General features: G+C 44.6%; 1 protein-coding gene across 4 annotated transcripts in view; it reads left to right on the top strand.

Moving 5' to 3' along the window:
- Nucleotides 1–17,767, top strand: part of TGFBRAP1 (transforming growth factor beta receptor associated protein 1) — a 65,229-nt gene that overhangs the window by 15,639 nt on the left and 31,823 nt on the right. For all 4 annotated transcript variants that reach the window (XR_012654927.1, XR_012654925.1, XM_032762510.2 and 1 more), the window contains exon 4: nucleotides 6,592–6,746. Coding sequence is in view for 2 of the 4 variants with exons in the window: in XM_032762510.2 (XP_032618401.1) it covers nucleotides 6,592–6,746 (155 nt within the window). In the remaining 2 variants the exon portion in view is untranslated. The remainder of the gene's footprint in view (nucleotides 1–6,591; nucleotides 6,747–17,767) is intronic.

The raw sequence follows: 17,767 nt of genomic DNA, 5'->3' as shown, positions 1-17,767 counted from the left end.
CAGTTCTGCTGGAACCAGCAAGACTTCCACCTTCATCTCCAAACAAACCAGTAACCCCTTTGTCTCCTTCGCCTCTCCACCCCTACTCCCCTGAATGAATTCAGGAGTATCTTTGTAGAGTTGCTGGTGAACTACAGATTCCTCTTGAAGAGATTCAGGAATCCGAGAACAAACTCCTTGACATCCTCTACTCAGATTGATAAGGGGCTAATCTTTGCTTTTCACCCCTCTCCCAACTCTTTGGTAGTCAAAGCACCTTCCAGAACGGCTAGATAGCAACACTCCTGGTCTACTTCTGTGGGCAAAGAGGTTAAATGCCTAGATCTATTGGGAGAAAGGTGTTCTTATCATCTAGCCTTCAGTTCAGGATACTAATGGCCAAGTACAGCTTCCTGAACTACTCCAAGTTTGCAGAGTTCACTGACAGTCTTCCACAACAGGACAGAGCTTGTTTCCAGGCGGTGATAGATGAAGGCAAATTAATAGCAAAGACCGACCTCAAATTTGCAGTTGAAGCTGCTGACACATCCTGCAGAGCCATGTCTACTGGCATTGTTAGAGAGTCATGGCTCTGTGTGTCACGGTTCCCTGGAAAAGTTCGGAATAGTGTGGAGGACCTCACCTTCAATTAATCAGTTATTCATTCAGAAGACTGACATCCCTCTCTCCCTACCTAGAAGGACTATAGGGCTACCCTCTGCCCCAAGAATAAGGTTAAGATTTTGTCACTGTTATTTTTAGTAAAAGAGAGAGATCACAGACTTCAGTGAATTTTTGTTTATTGCCCGCAACCCTTCATGACTTTTACTAAAAATAACAGTGATAAAAAATAGGGCTGAGCCCCAGCTCTGCTGTGGAGGAGGGGAGTCCAGCACCCACTGCAGCTAGGATCTCCGGAGTCTAGTGCACTCTGTTAACATGTGGAGTGCAGTAACAATAGACCAGTGCATGCTGAACATCATCCATTCTGGCTATATGAATGAGTTGGCCTCTCTACCTCCTCCACAATCACCTTCCCCTTTAACTTTTGGGGACTGCTCTGAAGTCTGTTCTCAAGCAAGAGGTGGATTCCCTATTAGAGTGAGAAGCAATAGAAAATGTATCCCCTGAATACCAAGGAGGCAGCTTTTATTGGACTTATTTCCTTATACCCCAAAAGAAGGGCGCATGGAGACTAATTCACCACCACCACCACCCTGACCACTTCATTTTCAAACTCAAGTTTCATATGATTATGCTGGCTCCTGTAATACCATCATTAGAAAAGGATGTAGTTAACAGCTCTCGATATGAAGGATGCTTACTCTCATGTAGATATTCATCCACTCACAGATGCTTCCTAAAGTATTTGCAGTAGTGGCAGCTCACACTAGATACCTCGGTCTCATTGTCTTCCCCTGCCTTGATAACTTGTTCCTTGTTGCCAAGTCATGCCAGAAGGCCCATGCTACACCTCCCCTCTTCTCTGGGGGTCAGTGTAAATGCCGAAAAATCTATTCTCACCCCTGCACAGTCTCTGGACGTCATTGGGGCATTCTGGATTTGATTATTGCAAGGGCATACTTGCCAATGGACAGGTTTCAGACCATGAATAGTATTGTAGCCCCAATGGCAATCAACCCTCCAATACTGGTCAAAACATGCCTGTCTCTTCTAGGTCATATGGCATCATGCACTCATGTCACTCTGTTCGCAAGACTCCATCTTCGTTGCCTTCAAATATGGCTCCAGTTGGTGTACTCTCCAAACCGCCATCCTGTGAACTGCATGGTAGCTTTCTTTCCTACTATAGTGTACAAATTCTTCACAGATGAGTGGATGTCCCCTTTCTCCCCACTTCTCCAGGCCAGGACCATTACTACAGATGCATCCCTTTTTGGTTGAGGAGCTCACTTGGACAGCCACACAGCACAAGGCACCTTGATGTCACAAGAGTCTAGGATGCGCATCCATATTCTGAAGGTATGAGCAGTCCGGAAGGCATGCCGAGGCCTTTTTTTTTTTTTTTTTTTTTTTTTTTTTCATCCACATCCATACTCACTGCATCCTTATGCTGTCAAGCAATGTTATGACAGTCTTCTACATCAACAAACAGGGAGGCGCAAGATCCATCTCCCTGTGCGCAAAAACAGTTATCTTGTGGAACTAGTGCATCGGCAACCAAATCACCCCATCATCAGCCTACCTTCCCAGAAAACAAGATATGCTCCGACTCCTTCAGCTGACATTTTTCAGTTGACTACAAGTGGGAGCTTCACAACTTGGTACTGCACAATCTTTGATCTATGGGGAACCCTAATCAGAGATTAGTTCGCCTTCATAGCGAACAGAAAATGCAACATACTGCTGCAGGGGAGCCCCAGTTCACCACTCCCAAGGTGAGAGATTACTTCTTCCTTGGCCAGATCACCTGAACTGTGCATGCCTTCTGCTACAACCCTTGTCACGAGTTTTGAGCAAAAGCTGGCAGGACATGAGTTATCCTGATTGCCCCCTACTGGCTTAAATGATTTGTGTTCCTAAATCTCCTGTGCATGTAATCTTGAGTAGCAATCATCTTCCCAACATTCCCTGAGCTCCTGGCCTCGTGAAATGGCAAGATCAAGCACCCCAATCCGTATTCTTTTTTCCTCAGGGGTTGCTTTTTGGATGGGCATCTTCCTTAGAACGCTCATGTTCCACAGTCATACGAGACATACCCTCAAACATTAGGAAGGATTCCACTAGGCAATGCTACCTGGCTAAATAGAGATGTGTTTCTTCTCAGACACATCAAAGGAACGTTCTTTCAGAAGGTGCGGGTATCCCTCTCATTTTAGACTATATCCTTTCCATAAAGGCATCAGGGCTATCCATCAGCTCCTTACAGGTCCACTTGGTAGCGATTAGTGCCTCCCATCCTCCTTCTGAAGATTATTCAGTCTTCACTCACCCACTGACCATTAGATTTTGGAAAGGCCTGATCAGAACCTTTCCACCTATTCACAAGTTTACCCTTCTGTGGGACCTGAACCTTGTTCTGTCAGTACTCACAATGTCACCCTTTAAAGCCCTAGCTTCCTGCTCCATTTTCCTTCTCTCCACAAAAGTTATGTTCCTTGTAGCCATCCCCTCAGCCAGAAAGACTGGCAAGCTTGGAGCAATGATGGTGGATCCTCCTTGTGGTGTATTCCATGAAGATAAAGTTCCACTATGTTTATACGCCAAATTCACCCCCCCAAGGTTTGTTTTGAAATTTCACTTGAGCCACTTGAACCAATCAATCCATTTAGCTGTGTTCTTTCTTAAACTGCACACTTCCTCAGAGGAACAGAGTCCACACCTTTGATGTCCAGCAGTCCTTGGTGATGGCCTTTGTAGGTAAAAGACCAATTGGGAAGTCCCAGAGACTATTCATCACTGTAACAGACTTGGGGGACAAGTGATCTCTACTCAGAGGATCTCCAAATGGATCTCTGGCTGAATTCTGCACTATCAACTATCAAACCTTTCCTCCGATCCTCCACCATGGATAAGAGCTCATTCCACGAGAGCACAAGCAATGACTAAGGCATCGCTTCAGAAGGTATCCCTTCTTGATATCTGTAAAGCAGCCACATGGGGCTCCGTTCACACCTTTTACGAGACACCATACCCTAGTCCAGGACTCCTGCTGATGCCTCGTTTAGAAAGGCTGTCCTTTACTCAGCCCTACTATTTACATCTTTGCACCCTCCTCCTACTTAAGTACTGCTCGTTAATCACCTTCAGTGGAATACAATAGGGACCATCACTGGAAAAAGAGGAGGAGGTTACTTAGAGTTTGGCTACACTTGCAGCTCTACAGCGCTGGGAGTTAAAGCTGTCTTCGTACAGCTGTGTAGGGAAGGCGCTGCAGTGTAACCATACTGACAGCTACCAGCGCTGCAGTGTGACCACATTTGCAGCATTTGCAGTGGTGTTGGGAGCGGTGCATTATGGGCAGCTATCCGAGTGTTCAAGTGGCTGCAACATGCTTTTCAAAAGGGGGGTGGGGTGGAGTGTGACAGGGAGTTTGGGGGAGACAGAGAGAGTGGATTTTTGGAGCTGACACTGTCAGCTCCCTGCCTTGCAAGTTCTAAGGACTTGAAGATACACAGCACCAACCTTCAATCATTTAAAAAGTTTCGACCCCTTCCCCCACTCCTCTCTCATTCACTAAATGCAAATAGGCTTCAGACCAGATAAGCAGCTGCTCCAAAACGGACCCCCTTCCCCTTTCCCCCCGGGCTGCTTCTCTCCTCAAGCAAACACTTGCTGTGGACATTCATCCACCTGCCTGCCTCTACTCGAGCAAACAGTAACTGTGTTTCTTTTTTAGATAAGCAGCTCCGGGAGCCCTGAGTTCACAAAAAAACAAAGAGGCATCACAACAAAACAAAGAGTGTTATCTTTACTTAAATGCATTATGGGAAGGTTCCGGAGGTCAGTTACAGCATAGTAAGATTAATCACTGTTTACACTGGCACCCCAGCACTGCAAGAGCAGCGCTGTTCTCTTTATTCCTCTCGTTGAGGTGGAGTACAGCCAGTGCTGTAGCCAGGGAGATACAGCGCTGTATGTGCCTTGCCAATGTGGGCGGGGAGTAAGTTACAGCGCTGTAAAGCCACCACCAGCGCTGTAACTCTCAAGTGTAGCCAAGCCCTTACATGAGAAATGTAGTCCCTATCTGTATTCCACTGCCTGCCATATTCTCGTCTGATTCACAATGGAGAAGGAACTGGAGAGACAGTCGGTCTGCTCTGCTTTTTATGCCCTCGATTGGAGGCACGAGGTGAGCCAGAGCACATGTACGTGGACCAATGGACACTACTTTCAGATTTTTCAGCTACTGGCTCATGGTACGCATGTGTAACCTCCAGTGCAATACAGACAGGGACCACACATCTCAAAGAATCTCCAGTTATGAGATTGGTTTTGAACTGAGTAAAGTAAAACACTTGCAAACTTTATGCATGAGTCGTCTGACTGATACCATTGCACATAAAGTGGATCACGTGTCTCTGCCACTGGAGTCCTCTCTCTTGTAATTTTACACAATTTTTTCCTTCAAAGGAAAACTGTCAGCTTAACATTTTTGTAAGTCAGTTGAGTTGTTTGTGTAATACATCTACAGATGCCGCCGCCGCCTCCTGCCAAACCCTTTTGTAGGTGTGGAATCACACTTTTTATAACACTTTCTCTCTCTTTGGTTGCTGTGTAAGATGATCAGAAACCAGGTAAACAAGCTATTTGAAAAAACTGACAAATGCAGATAGTAAAAAAAAAATGAAAATACCAATTTTTCTTGTTTAGTAAGCATAGCTGGTATCCATAAAAACAATGCTAAAAAAACTTTAGAAGTGATTTCAAGTTAGCTTCCCTTTAGCTATGGATTTCAGTTTCATATCTACATTGAATATAATATAGCTTTGTATATTATGGTAGAACCTTGCTAAGTTGCAATGGAACCTGTTTTCAAGCCTACAGTTCACTAAAGCATGAATCATCTAAGCAATACCAAAATAGGTAATGTTGCTCTACCTGTGAGCCAGTGGAAAGCAAAACACTCTGACCAGCCCTCAGAACTCATAATACACCAACAATCAGCTGTATGTTGCTCTGTGTCTGGATTAAGAGCTTGGTCACAGAACAAGGTGGCACTTACGTTGAGAGTGTGTTGTTTCTGGTTTGTCTCTCTGGCAATCATAAATTGGAATGTTTCCAGTTTAGTGAGGGGTGTATGTGAGAGAGCCCATGTATCTGTGTAATTACAGGGTATCCTAGCCTTGTATTGTGAATTTTTACCACTTCTGCACAATGTACTCATGCACCCTTCTGTGATGACTGTGAAAATGATCATGAAAAATACTCTTCGCTGACAAATATGCAAATACAGGTTTGCAGGCTGGGGTGTACCTTTTTTTCCCCCCCTGGTTTGTAATACATTAAGATGTACAGAAAGTTTTCTGTACTAGAACACGCATTTATGCCTGTGAAAATAAACAAAAATTACTAGTTTGAGTGGACTTAAATTTATTTTTTGTAGTTTAAGGACAAACTTAAAGGTACAGTACAGGGATCGGCAACTTTTGGCACACGGCCCATCAGGGTAAGCCCCCTGGCGGGCTGGGCTGGTTTGCTTACCTGCCACGTCCGCAGGTTCGGTTGATCACAGTTCCCACTGGCCGCGGTTTGCCACTCCAGGCCAAAGGGGGCTGCGGGAAGTGGCGCAGGCCAAGGGATGTGCTGGCCGCCCTTCCCACAGCCCCCATTGGCCTGGAACGGCAAACCGCGGCCAGTGGGAGCCGCAATCCTGATTCTGCGGACGCAGCAGGTAAACAAACTGGCCTGGCCTGCCAGGGGCTTGCCCTGACGGGCCACATGCCAAAGGTTGCCGATCCCTGGTATAATATAAAATCTGTTTAATATATTAATTGCAAAGATGAGCTTCAGAACTTAAAAACAAAGACAACTACATTTTTATATTATTCTGTTATTCTATAGCAATGGTAACATTTAATGAAGTCTTTAGAAATCAGTTCGTACTGTTCAAAATGCCAATTGCCAATTTTTTTTGTCTTCTCTACTCAGGAAAGGTAATTGTAGCCACCAATAAAGGTGTGTACATCTTGGTGCCATTACCTTTAGAAAGACAGATTCAGGATCTTCTAACCAGCCACAGAGTGGAAGAAGCCCTAGTCTTAGCAAAGGCAGCCCGAAGGAACATTCCAAAAGAGAAATTTCAGGTTTGTCCTACCTTGAACGTACGTGAATATATGTGGAAGCTGGTCCAGTGGTAAAGAAGTAACTGAAGAGTGAGAGCTCTCCAGAGAGAAATCCAATATCTCCTATTCGTTGGGTCTGAGGAGTTAGGTATGCTGCGATGTTGACTCTGGGTTGGAGTGATAATGAGTCGGCAGTGTTGAGTATTGCTGCTGGTTGTCTTCTCTCTACAGTTGTTTCTCAAAGGTGTTAATGGCATCATTAAAAGATGGTGCATGTTCTATCGTTGATAAAGAGATCATGTGATATAAAGATGAGATGGTGAGAGAATGGATAAAAAAGTGAATGATGGGTTGTGCTTTTTACGTAGGTTGTCCTTGCCTCCTCATAGTGAAATCATCTCACTTTTTCAGTGTTGTGATTTCTTTGAAATCACGGTCTGTAGAGCATATAATTAAAAAACCAATCAAACAAACCCCAAATCTGAGAATAAGTGAAGAGCCACATAGGCATACGTTTTTGTCAAGTATCTGTCCAACTATTTAACACATTAAGATTATAGAACAAGACATTTTGGTTTTAAGGAGAAAAAACAATCATTTGCGTGTATGTGGATCAGTTTCTTTTGCAATCTTTATTTAGTTTATGAAATCTTATCACTTGGGTAACATTTTCTAGATTTTTTTTTTTTTTTTTTTAAGGCAGCCAGAAGGGACCATTGTGATGATCTTGCTTGACTGCTACATAACACAGGCCGTAGGATTTGCCTGGATTTTGGTCTGCTTCAAGTCTAATAGTTGTGATTGGACTAGAACATAACTCTTTAGAAGAACATCCTTTCTAGATTGAAAAAATAGATTCCAGTGACAGAGAATTCACCACAACCCTTGATAAGTTCCATTGTTAACTACACTCACTATTAAAAATAAACAAAAATTGCACTTTTTTTTCTAGTCTGAATTTATCTAGTTCCAACTTTCCCTCGAAGGGTCTCAATTCTTTATGAATACTAATGGCTCACAAACAAGGGCAGATGGAAAACTAAAGCAAAGGTGACCTAACCAAGTGAGGTGATGGCAGTCAGGAATAGAACCCATGGGACTTGACTGAGGCACCTCTTGTAACTCCTGACAAATACAATCTTAGTTACACATATGTATATGTATATGTGTGGTTTAGTTGTATATGGTTGCGTTTTAAAAAGTGAAATTCAGTGCTGACTTAAGACAATACTTAGTCCTGCCATGAGTTCAGAGGACTGGATTAGATGAGCTCTCCAGGTCCCTTCCAGTCCTATGATTCTGTTATGACTGTTGGTTGTCATCAGAAGCATTCATGAGGCAGAATCTCAGTTGGAAACTGCTTTTGTTGAGCCATCTAGAAGAGTGTATCTGTTCCCTTCCTTCTACATGTGCATGGGCTTCTAAGAGCAAGTCTACACTTAAAATTCTGAGCTGCAGGCTTTGGTGAAGACACTACTACACCAATGGGAGAGCTGCTTCTGTTGATGTAGTTAATCTACTTCCATGAAAGTCAGTAGCTGTTGATGGGAGAAGCCTTCCTATTGATATAGTGCTATCTCCACTGGGGATTAGCTCAGTATAACTTGCTCAGGGGTGTGGATTTTTCACACCCCTGGGCAGTGTAGTTCATAGTGTAGATCTGTCCTGGATGACAAAGTGGAGTAAATATATTAATAAACACTTTTGTAGTGGAAGCCCAAATATACAGAGAAGTAGCATGAAGTCACCACAAATATGTTAAAAGAACATAGTTCTTACAAAATAACCTTAAAGTGCTCAAGGAATTAAAATGTAATAAAACATTGACCCAATAAATGAATCTGATCGAAATAAGATTTATTTTTATCCAAGTAAATGACACTTTTAAACTTGTAGAAATATATCATTGCTCCAAAGCATCATTAATCATCTTTCTCTGACTTCCTTCTCTTAGAGACCTTCTTTGGTCACTATGATGACATTTAACAATGGGTTTTTCTCAATAGTCTGGGAGCATCTGTAATTCAGTGGGCAAGTTAATGATAGAAAGGCAAGGGAGGTGTCTTTTTTTTTTTTTTGTTTGTTTTTTAAAAAAATGTAGAATTTTATAATTTTTAATGGTGTCACCCTCTGCAGCAAGGCATTGGGGGAATTACTGTCCTCCTAGGTCCTCCAGTTGGTGGAAACTGAAAATACAGTGTTGTTGGAAATGGGTTGAGTTTGGTAGCATTTTGAAAGCCCTTTCTCCCAGGAACGTAATGGTAACAAACATGGCAAATCTCAAACAATTATGTAAATATAGTCAAGAAAAGGTTTAAAATCAACTTTTTTTTTCCAGTGTACTTTAACACAGACATGTCAAATATGCAGCCTTTACAAAGTTAAATTTTGGCATTCAACTAACAGTACTGTTATAAGTTAATGCTCAGAATGTGATACCTGATTAATTTTTTTAATGTTACAGATTGTTGTAAATGGAAGGAGTGCTTCAAGTTGATTTTGTCTTCACTGGCAAAAAAAAGAAGCAGTTCAGTGGTATTGCTTATATATTTGGGAGGAATTTTGAAAAGGAAATCGGGTTTTTAAAAGGTTGCCTGTTCTCTTCTGTGCGCTTGGTTTAGATGAAGCCCTAGAACATGAAAACAGAGTGGTAAAAGCTGTTGGGAGATTGGTAGGGTATGACACAGCATCCACATGCTCTTTTTCCCCTCCCTCCCCCACAAAACTCAACTGAATTTTGAACAAAATTTTAAGCACAGCAGAAGTAAGCATTCACCATTTAAACCAGTGGTGGGCAGGCCGCAGGTTGCCCACCACTGATAAATGCCAGGAAAGGGCAATTTTAAAGCTATAAGATGAACTTACTCTTACTGGCAACCTATTCGCATATAACTGACTGGAGCTCATTAATATCAAGATGGAAGAAGTCTTCAGTGATGAGATAGCTACAAGTTGTCAGTTGAATGGCTACTTTAGGTCATGACTTTGCTGGAGCCTTGGTAATTCTTTGGGTTTTGAGGACTTCATATGTCTATAGGCTCCAGGTAAGAACAGACTGAAGCTGTGCTTAAATGCAAAGATCAAAGTCAGAGTGAAGGTGGTCAGAACTGTTAAAGAGCTAAATGCAGACAGATCACTGTTTTGCTCATGTCCTGGTTGCGTCCTAATCTGCAGTGTCCTGGTTGCGTCCTAATCATACTGATCTGTATGAGACTTTGGGGAAGTACAAGTTCTTCATGGTACCACAATATATGTTCTAATGTGATGGAACAAGGCGTGACACTGTATAAAAGAGAGGTGACCATGTTTCCAGTAGTGTATCATCATTGATATATCACCACTGTTGCACAGTTGTGATAAATCAGGTAAGGTATCACTGGAAAAGTTAGTCTTCTAAGAATGATTATCCTGCTTATATGCATGTCATTATTGTATATGAAGTTATGAAAATTTGCTGTGTATTTGTATCTCAAACCTGTTGTGTTTTTTGGGTAACACCCCCAAAACAGATTTATATTAAGGCTAGCCAGCCTGCTTGGCCTATTAAGAACAATCAGCTCTTCCAGAGGCTCCTCCTGACGCCTCTTCAGGTAGCACATAGGCAATGCTTACCTCATGTCTCAGCAAGGCACATGTGACCTAGGACTCCATGTTTTGCCATTAAACTTTTCATGTACCTGGACTAAGAGTATAAATTGCAGACTGTGACACTCATTTGTCTCTTTCCTGCTCCACATTTTTGGATTATGATGTCTAACAAAGAAGAGCTTAGAGCAGTGGACTGAAGACTCCAGTGTTTGGGATGAACCAGAGAGACTTATTACAAACTGGCAGATTTAACATCACTGCTATTATCTTGATTGACAAACTCTGAAATCAACTGTAATGTATACGATTCATTTTAATCTCTGAATAACTCTCTTCCTTTTTCTTTAATATTAATAAACCTTTAGTTTTTAATTACTAAAGGTTTGCCTGCCAGTATACTTTTTAGGTAAGATCTGACCTATATTCTGTGTGGTATCTGTGTGGGTTTTGTAGCTGGAAGAACCTAATATATGTGATTTTGGGGTTCTAATAATTTATTGCAGAAGTCTGGTTTGACTGGGTGTTGCATGAGGGGCTAGAGTGCCTGAAAGGGATTGTCTTTGGCTTCATAATAACTAGTATAGTATTTTGACTTGGTGAAATCTTATGATAGAATATACCACCAGTTTGGGGTACATGCCCTACTTTCTGGCAGCCTGACCTAAGACTGGCACTCTTAGCTGTGTCACCTACCAAGCAGCATGATAACGGGCATATGTGCAAGACAAAAGGTCATCCAGTGCATGCGGGGCATGGTATTCCCAAGCCAGCATCTCCTGACAATGTGACCCAGTGCCTTATGCCAGCAGAGGCCTTTCAGCATAGAAATCATAGTTAATATGGCTGAGGGACAAGCTCTCAGCAAACCAGAAACTTGTAACACCTGCCTGAATTTGGTTGAACGCCAAATTATGAGGCTACAGAGAAAATACTGGACCTATGTTGAAGTCCATCTCATATTTGACATGTATGCAGAAGAATCGATTAAAAATCTTACCAAAAAAAGACCCCATAGCATTGCACCTGTCTAATATAAAATTGTTGATTCCACAAACATCCCCAATGTTGCAGTGAAGAAGCTACTGTCTCATACTCTCACAAAGGATCTTGCAGGAAAAATGCTCCAGCATGTAAAGAATTGCGCGAGGGTTTTTATTGTCGCATAGAATAATGAAGCTGCTGCCTCATGCTGTTCAGTGGAGTTTCTTAGTAGTTCCCATGAGGAGGCTGCCATTAGAATTCTCTTGCATGCCATCAGTGTCACAAAGAGAAGTACTACTAAACGCAATTTTTGCACAAGACACAGATGTTCTAGTGCTCTCTGTGGGATGCTGCAGAAGACTTTCACAAGATTGTTTTTGTGCCTACTACTGGAGAACAGAATCGCTGTATATCCCTCAAATGTTTCTATCACTTGAACCATTAAAAATCATTGCGCTACCATGTTTCCACACTCTTTCAGGATGTGACATTACTGTAACATGAGCTGAAAAGATAATTTTGTCTTACTGGAAAGCATTTAATTCAGCCTCAAAAGTGTCTTTCCTAGCTCTGAATGACTGAGACAGTCACTGGTGAGGTCATAAATGCACTGGAGGCATTCATGTGTGGAGTTTACCATTTGAAGACAAACATGACACTGGCAGATCTACGTTGGTGGATACTTTCCAAGAAGCAGACAAATAGAACTTGTCACCAGTGAGGGGTATATTTACCTGCTATTAAAAGGGTAAATTTTCAATCAGTGCAATGGCTCCAGGATAATTAAACACATCCCAAACTACCCTCCCCTCAGGCCTGGATAGGTCTTGGAAGTTGGATTGATCACAGCAGTTGTGTGAATTACCAGGCACTCCCAAATCAATCCTTCTAATAATCAGATACTCGTGTGCAAAGACCAGATGCTCACCACCTTTCAAATGTTTGGCCACACACTGCCTTGTGTGGAGCTATGCAAATGTAGCATGGACAAAGATTAGGGTGACAGCATGTCTAGTAGTGTTGCCCTAGAATGATAGCCTTGATATGGTAGGACTGAAAACATTTATTCATCAAAGTTAACTTCCCTAGGACTACCAAAGACCATTCGTTTCATGTAAGCAATACATCCCTGTGTTAAAATATAAACGCTCAAATAATATATATATATATATAGGAGAGTCATGCCGGCTCGGACGTCGCCCGGATTAACAAGGTCCGCGCCAGATGTTGAGGAACCAGGACAATCTGACGATAAGTGGGCTACTGGAACAAACCATTCATGGACATATAACAGAGAAACTGGGACGACACTTTGGTCTTCACTTTCCACATCCTCTCTAGTTCCTCTTTCAGGCCTGGTTCTTCTCCAGCTTCTCAATTCCTTCTTCCTGATGTTGCTGTCACTTGCACTGCTATATACACACCGCTGTCTTCTTTCTTGTCTATTACCACGATGTCGGTTTGATTGGCCAGTACTGCCTGTCCGTTCTGATCTGGAAGTCCCACAGAATCTTAGCCCTGCTATTCTCCACAACCTCTGCGGAATCTCCCATCTGGTCTTGGGAGGGTCTAGCCATACGCTGTGCAGATGGTTCTGTACACAATGCCAGCCACTTGGTTGTGCCGTTCAGTGTATGCTGTTCCTGCCTGCATCTTACATCCTGCCACTATGTGTTGGACTGTCTCTGAGGCCTCTCTGCACAGTCTGCACCTTGGGTCCTCTCTAGTGTGGTAGACCCCTGCCTCAATGGATCTGGGCTCAGTGCCTGTTCCTGTGTTGCTATGATCAGTGCCTCAGTGCTGTCTTTTAGTCCAAGCCCTTTCCAGCCACTGGTAGGATTTCCCAATGTCAGCCACCTCAGCTATCTGTCGATGGTACACCCATGCAGGGTCTTGTCTTGCCATGGCACTTTCTTCTGCTTGGTCTTCCTCCATGTGCTGCTGCTGCTCAGCATTTCTCAGCAGCTCATCTTGGGGGCCATCTTACTGATGTATCTCGCTGGATGTTTCGGGTTTCATCCAGGACGTGGCTTGACGCCACTGCAAGCCCGCCTTTCTTTCGGCTGGTATACAGTCTCTGGGTGTTGGACTTGGGGTGGAAACCTCCGTGCATGTGAGGAGCTTCCGGGGTTTTCACATCGGCAGCCTCCATGTCCTCCTTTGGCCAGCTCACTATATACGGCAGGGTATCTGATGACGGCAGGGCGTATCCGTTGATGGCGTGGTCTTGTTCTTCCCACTGAGCTGGCTCTTCCAGACCTGTCTTATCCTTGGTGATACTTGGATGTTGCTGTCTTCCTTGCCCCTCATCGTGGTTCCGTGACTGGCGGATGCCAAGCTACTGTAGCTGGTCTGTATGTCTGCTATGTGGCCGCGGTAGTTCCACCCATCAGTCTTGACTACCTTCTCCTTCACACATCCGGCCACACTTCTCCAGTCCGAATGACATCCCGATATCCTCATGTAGATCCGCGTCAGGTGATAGCGAGTCGATGTCTCGTTCATTCTAGCATACAGCTTGATGTCATCCATGTGAGGAGGTGGCTGATGGTAGTTCCACTCCTGAACCTGTACCCGTATCCAGTCCTTGTGATTATCTGGGCTGAGGGGTTTAGCCTATGCAGAACAGCAGCGGGGACAGTGCATCACTTGGTATATGCCACACTTGATGGCACTTGTGCAAGCTGCTTGAGTTGACTTCTAGTGTGTCTTCCATAGTTCCATTGAGTTTTGAGGAAGTCCTTAGTGTCCTGGTTGACTTTGTATAGCGCCAGACATCACATCCACGTGTGCGGCATTGAGTCATAGGCTTTCCTGTAGTCAATCCAGGCTGTGTCAGATTGGTCTGTCTAGACCTTGAGTCTTGGCGACTGCTTATCTATGAGCAACTGGTGTTTTGAGCCTCTGGTGTTTGCTCCAATGCCCTTCTGAGCTGTGCTCATGTACTGGCCCATGTGGTCTGTAGCTTGGCAGCTATGATGCCTGAAAGACTTCCATGTTGTGGGGAGGCAGGTTATTGGCAGTAGTTGGCCGGTCTGTCCCCTTGCAGGGTCTTCATGATCAGCACTGTCCTTCTCTTGTGTTAGCCAGTTTGGGTGGGAGCCTGCTGCTAGCAGCTGGTTCATCTTGTGCTGCTAGGGCGTTCATGCAGCGTTCTGTAGTTCTTTAGCCAGTAGGTGTGGATCATGTCGGTCAGGTGCTGTCCAGTCTCATGCTGACCGCGCTGTGATGTCTTCTATGTGATGGTACTGGTTTCTGTCTGGAGATTGCTGTGCTCTGTTCTAGGTCCTGCAGCCACTTGGCATGCGGGTGTTATGAGTCTTCTCTTTTCCATATGTCTTCCAGTATTGTTCAGTTCTGCTGCTGGTGCTCTGTGTTGGTTGTTGCACTGCAGTTGGGAGTACACTTGATGGTTTGGAGAACAGGGCATTTATTTTTGGCCTCTGCTTCTCTAGTGTATCTCCTTAGCCTGGTAGCTAGTGCTGTGAGCCTTTGTTAGCAGTCTCTAGGGCTTCAGATGGAGTCGACTTGTATTTTTCAGTAGCCGATCTTACCTTAATCTCTAACACCTTCTGTAGTTCACCAGCTGACTAACTTCTCTCCGAGTCACCTTGATCTTATCCCAACTCATTTTCCAGGGTGGGTACATATGTGTCTTCTTGATCGTGTAGCCAAGCATTCCCAGGATTACAGAGGCTGTAGGATACCAGTTCATTGTTTGAGTTATGGTGGTAGTAGGATGTGATGAGGGTCTATTGGCATCGTTACACATACTATCTGATGGTACTTCTCCACTGAGCTGGTAATCGGTCTCGAGGATGAGTAGCTAGTTTTTCCATGATCGTATGCTCATATCAGCTGCTGTGTGCAATGGAGGGGGTGACAGTGAAGTTTCAGCTTCAGTGGTGGGCTGCACTCCACTTGTCTTCCAAGTCTTCTTGAGTCTGGGATGTAATTGTGATTGGTCTATCTCAAGCTGTGAGACAGCTTTCCTTACTATGTTGAAGCGTTGGGTAATAGCTGTCTCAGTAAGTGTGGATGTAGCTTTTGTCCATCCAAGTCCCTCATACGTTTCATATATCCCTCCATTAGTCTACTGTTGTAGTAGCATTCCATCAATTCAGGTTCTCTGTCTGTCAAGGCAAAAAGTAAATGCCCCTGTTCTCCAAGGAACTCAGTCCAAGATAGTACTATACCCAATCTGCATGTGACAAAACACAAATAACAAAGCAGAGCCACCAGCCAGCAGAAACTGAACAGCACTGGAAGAACATATGGAGAAAGAGGGACTACATAACTACCAGTAGCAAGAGTGCTGCAGGACCTGAGACAGAGCACAGCAAATCTCCCAGAACAGAAAACCAGTCACCATCACAGTAGATAGACATCCAGCAGCGGGTTAAGAACATGTAAAGACTGGAAGCAACTGGACCAGACATGATCCACACCTACTGGCTAAAGAAACTAACAGCAGTGCATGAACGCCTAGCACACAAGATAAACCAGCTGCAGCAGCAGGCTTCCCACCGCAAACTGCTACACAAAGGGAAGGACAGTGCTGATCAAGAAAGAACCTGCAAGGGGAACAAACCGGGCCCAACTACTGCCAAATAACTGCCTCCCACACAAAGGAAAGTCTTATCAGGCATCAATAGCTGCCAAGCTACAGGACCACATGGGCCAGTACATGAGCACAGCTCAGAAGGGCATTGGGAACAACACCAAGGCTCAAAACACCAGTTGCTCATAGATAGAGCAGTCGCCAAGACTCAAGTCTAGACAGACCAATCTGAGCACAGCCTGGATTGACTTACAGAAAGCCTATGACTCAATGCCGCACACGTGGATCTGTGAATGTCTGGCGCTATACAAAGTCAACAGGACACTAAGGACCTTCCTCAAGAACTCAATGGACTATGGAAGACAACACTAGAAGTCAACTCAAGGCAGCTTGCACAAGTGGCCATCAAGTGTGGCATATACCAAGGTGATGCACTGTCCCCGCTGCTGTCTGCATTAGGCTAAACCCCTCAGCCAGATAATCACAAGACTGGATACGGGTACAGGTTCAGGAGTGGAACACCATCAAGCCACCTCCTCTACATGGATGACATCAACTGTATGCTAAAATGAACGAGACATCGACTCGCTAATCACCTGACACGGATCTACAGTGAGGGATATCGGATGTCATTGGACTGGAGAAGTGTGGCCGATGGTAGTGAAGAGAGGGAAGGTAGTCAAACTGATGGGTGGAACTACCAGCCGGCCACATAGCAGACATACAGACCAGCTACAAGTACCTTGGCATCCGCAGTCACATGGAAACACGATGAGGAGGCAAGGAGACAGCAAACATCCAAGTATCACCAAAAGGATAAGACAGGTCTGGAGCCAGCTCAGTGGGAAGGAACAAGATCACGCCATCAACGGATACGCCCTGCCGGTCATCAGATACCCTGCCGGTATAGTGAGCTGGCCAAAGGAGGACATGGAGGCTGCCGATGTGAAAACCCCGGAAGCTCCTCACAATGCACGGAGGTTCCAACCCAAGTCCAAACACCCAGAGACTGTATACCAGCCGGAAAGAAAGGCGGGCGAGGCTGGTGATCGTCAAGGCCACTGTCCTGGATGAAACCCGAAACATCCAGGAGTACATCAGTAAGAATGGCCCCCAAAGATGAGCTGCTGAGAGAATGCTGAGGCAGCAGCAGACATGGAGGAAGACCAAGCATGAAGAAGTGCCATGGCAAGACAAGAACCCTGCATGGGATGTACCATCGACAGATAGCTGAGGTGGCTGACATTGGGAAATCCTACCAGTGGCTGGAAAGGGCTTGGACTAAAGACAGCACTGAGGCACATGATCATAGACAACACAGGAACAGGCACTGAGCACCAAGATCCATTGAGGCAGGGGTCTACCACACTAGAGAGGACCCAAGGTGCAGACTGTGCAGAGAGGCCTCAGAGACAGTCCAACACATAGTGGCAGGATGTAAGATGCAGGCAGAACAGCATAACACTGAACGGCACAACCAAGTGGCTGGCATTGTGTACACGAACAATCTGCACAGCGTATGGGCTAGACCCTCCCAAGACCAGATGGGAGATTCCGAGAAAGGTTGTGGAGAATAGCAGGGCTAAGATTCTGTGGGACTTCCAGATCCAGACGGACAGGCAGGTACTGGCCACAAACCAGACATCGTGGTAATAGACAAGGACCAAGAAGAACAGCGGTGGTGATAGATATAGCAGTGGCCAAGTGACAGCAACATCAGGAAGAAGGAATATGAGAAGCTGGAGAAGTAACCAGGCCGTGAAAGAGGAACTAGAGAGGATGTGGAAAGTGAAGACCAAAAGTGGTCCCAGTGGTGGTAGGAGCCCCTCGGGCTGTGACTCCTAAGCTGGTGAGTGGCTCCAACAGATCCCAGGAACAACATCAAGCTCTCTGTCCGAAGAGTGCAGTGCTA

This window comes from Chelonoidis abingdonii, chromosome 1, assembly GCF_003597395.2.
Source record: "Chelonoidis abingdonii isolate Lonesome George chromosome 1, CheloAbing_2.0, whole genome shotgun sequence".
Classification (NCBI taxonomy): Eukaryota; Metazoa; Chordata; order Testudines; family Testudinidae; genus Chelonoidis; species Chelonoidis abingdonii.
The sequence above is the reverse complement of the archived record's forward strand: the minus strand, read 5'-3'. Positions and strand labels throughout refer to the sequence as shown.